The sequence below is a fragment of the Salvelinus sp. IW2-2015 genome, linkage group LG8 (genome assembly GCF_002910315.2).
Source record: "Salvelinus sp. IW2-2015 linkage group LG8, ASM291031v2, whole genome shotgun sequence".
NCBI lineage: Eukaryota > Metazoa > Chordata > Actinopteri > Salmoniformes > Salmonidae > Salvelinus > Salvelinus sp. IW2-2015.
This window is the reverse complement of record NC_036848.1, coordinates 9,023,397-9,026,559: the sequence shown is the minus strand read 5'-3', so window position 1 is coordinate 9,026,559 and position 3,163 is coordinate 9,023,397. Positions and strand designations below refer to the sequence as shown.

The window sequence follows — 3,163 nt, the reverse complement described above, 5'->3', positions numbered from 1 at the left end:
CCCCGTCGGTATGTCTGTCCCCCCCGTTTGTATGTCTGTCCCCTCCCCGTCTATATGTCTGTCCCCCCGTCTCTGTCTGTCTGTGTTCTGTTAGGTCGTATTCCAGACAGTCTGAAGAACTGTGTGAATAAGGAGTATCTGATGGCAGCGTCACAGTGGCCCAGTATGGAGGTTGCGACAGTCCACCCCGAACTCAACATAGCCTCAGCATACAGGTGAGACCCCCAGCGGTTAAGGTGAGCATGGGAGAGGAGGACAACCAAGTCAGGAAGTGTCAGGATTATTTGATCAATTATCAATTGTATCTGAATATTCTATAGCATGTTGACCTCCTGATATACAAATCCCCTCTCTCTTTCTCTCCCCCATCTCTCTCTCTCCTCCATCTCTCTCTCTCAGGTTTCCTGCAGGTCTGATCAGCGTGGCAGCAGGGGGTTTGACAGGGGCAGGTGCAGGGGTAGAGGCTCTGGCCCTGGCTCACGCCATCACCCCTGTGTCCCATCCCCCCCACGCCCCATCGCCAGGGCAACCCAGCAAGGCTGAGGCAGACAGAGACATCTCCTCTGACCAATAGCACCCCAACATTCCTTCATCACCCCTGGAAACCAACAACCCACCCCCTCCCACCATTTTCATCATTACCACCGACCTCAGGCAGATTGACACTGGGGTTCCGGTTTGATCCGGTTTCAGCTGGATCCTTCAAAACACAGTACCAGTCCAGGAGTGACCCGCCCGTCCACAACATGCCCCCTCTCCCCCTCCGGAAGCCCTTCCTCGGACCTCCCTCAACCCCTCCCCCTTACCTCCATATCCCTCCACACCAACACACCTTCAGCAATAACTCTTCTCAAGGATTCAATCATTGGATTGGTATATTTCTTGAGTTGTATTTTTTTGGGGGGGTGAAAGCAAAACATTTTTTTGCTGTTGATCTGTTATGATTGTAGGTGTTTTTGTTTTGAGTAGCATTTCTGCAGTGAGGCTGGACTGTGAGGCTAGCTGTTTTGTCCCTGGTTGTTTTGATCAGTGAGAGAGGAGTGAAGGTTTGGCCCATCTCTCTCTCTCTGACATCTCTCTCTCTCTGACATCTCTCTCTCTCTGACATCTCTCTCTCTCTCTGACATCTCTCTCTCTCTCTGACATCTCTCTCTCTCTGACGTCTCTCTCTCTCTGACGTCTATCTCTCTCTGACGTCTATCTTCTCTCTGACGTTTCTCTCTGGTTCTCTCTCTGACGTCTCCTTCTCTATTCTCTCTCTCTGACGTCTCTCTCTCTCTGAACGTCTCTCTCTCTCTGACGTCTCTCTCTCTCTTTGACGTCTCCTCTCTCTCTTGACGTCTCTCCTCTCTCTGATCTCTCTCTCTCTGACGTCTCTCTTCTCTCTGACGTCTCTCTCTCTCTTGACGTCTCTTCTCTCTCTGACGTCTCTCTCCTCTTGACGTCTCTTCTCTTTCTGAGTTCTCTTTCTCTCGCTGACGCTCTTTTCTCTCTCTGATCTCGTTCTGACTCTCTTTCTCTCTCTGAACAGTCTCTTTCTCTCTCTGACGTCTCTTTCTCAACTCTTGACGTACTCTTTTCTCTTCTCTGACGTCTCTTTCTCTTCTGACGTCTCTTTCTCTCTCTGACGGTCTCTTGCTCTCTCTGACGTCTCTCTTCTCTCTCTGAGTCCTCCTTCTGGACTCTCTCTCTCTCACCTTCTCTCTCTCTCTCTGACCTCTTGACTCTCTTCTCTCTGACCTCCTCTCTCTTCTCTGACACTCTCTCGCGACTCTCTCTCTGACCTCTCTCTCTCATCTCTCTCTCTCTCTCTGACATCTCTCATTTAAGAAAATGTGTACAACAATAAGACAACACGACACCAAGCTTCTATTGGCCCGATTCCTAGCCTGATTCGAGATATGTATCTGAAGACAAGTCAGCTAGCTTTAGCCAAGTTATCTAAAGCTAGTCAGATCTGGGACCAGGCTATCTGATTCCTTGTCTGTCTGTCTGTTGGCTAGTGTAGGGATGAATAATGTCAGTGTGGAGCTGAAACTTTAACGAAGCATGTTTAATCTGTCTCCACTGCCTCTGCTGTGTCAGACCCTTTCTGTATGTCTCTTCTCCTTAAGATGGTGAAACCTCTCCTTTGTCAGGCGATAACTCGCTGTTTTTACGTCCCCTTTTTATGATGTAATGGCCAAGCTCCTTTTTTCCAGCTCCAGTCACTTCCTGTTGAAAGGTCAGATGGATGGCGTCCTATGGACTCTGTATCATCACTTTACACATGGTCTTATACTCAACAGTTAGGTGAAGCGTTTGTTCTGTAAAGGAAGACCCCTGAAGCGGTGTGGAGCTTCAACATCATGTGACAACAGTTTCATATCAGTTGGATAGTGGATTGGAATTTCACTTCATACAAAAAGACTGAATTATTGTGTATGGACATTTTGTTTTTCAGAGGCACTTAACGCCGAGTACGCACACCCACCCACCCACGCAGAGTGAGCTGAGCCCAGTGGGCAGCCTAGGGAAGGGTTTCCCAACCTCACCCCCCCCCTTCCTCCCCGGGTGCACCTTTTGGTTTTTTGCCCTAGCACTACACAGCTGATTCAAATAATCAAAGCTTGATGATGAGTCGGTTATTTTAATCAGCTGTGTAGTGATAGGGAAAACCCTAGCTTAGAGCAGCACAGGTCAGGTGTGTAGGACAGAGGTTTGGCCAGCAGGGGGGGGGGGCGGGGGGGGCACTGCCATGCGAATGCTTAGTCAGGCTGTGCTCGGATGGCTACAGTGTGGTTTAGTACCAGCCAGACAGCTAGCTCTGGCGCCCCCTGGGTTTTCCTAACACATCCACACAGCAGTCAGCCATAGGGCAGGTGAAGTACATCAAATACCGCTGACTTCCAAAGACAACAGGGACGGGTGACAAGGCGAGGACTCGCAGTCTTTCTCCCCGACCTCTCTCCTTTATGCGCAGTCCATCCCCAACCTCTCCCCCCCCCCTCTCTCTTTCTCACCCCATCCGGCCCCTGAAGAACTCGGCTCTCCACTAGCGCTTTATCAGCCTGTGTGGATCCACCCATCCCTTTAAGATAGGACCGGCGATGTAGCCAGCGTGTGGATCCACCCATCCCTTTAAGATAGGACCGGCGATGTAGCCAGCGTGTGGATCCACCCA

At 50.4% G+C, this 3,163-nt stretch overlaps 1 protein-coding gene across 1 annotated transcript in view; it reads left to right on the top strand.

Moving 5' to 3' along the window:
* The window catches only part of LOC111967365 (C-terminal-binding protein 1), a 15,871-nt gene extending 14,766 nt beyond the window's left edge, over positions 1 to 1,105 (top strand). The window contains exons 10-11 of the mRNA XM_023992316.3: positions 95 to 215; positions 400 to 1,105. Coding sequence (XP_023848084.1) covers positions 95 to 215; positions 400 to 574 — 296 coding nt within the window. The 3' untranslated portion in view covers positions 575 to 1,105. The remainder of the gene's footprint in view (positions 1 to 94; positions 216 to 399) is intronic.
* The last annotated feature ends 2,058 nt before the right edge of the window (positions 1,106 to 3,163 follow it).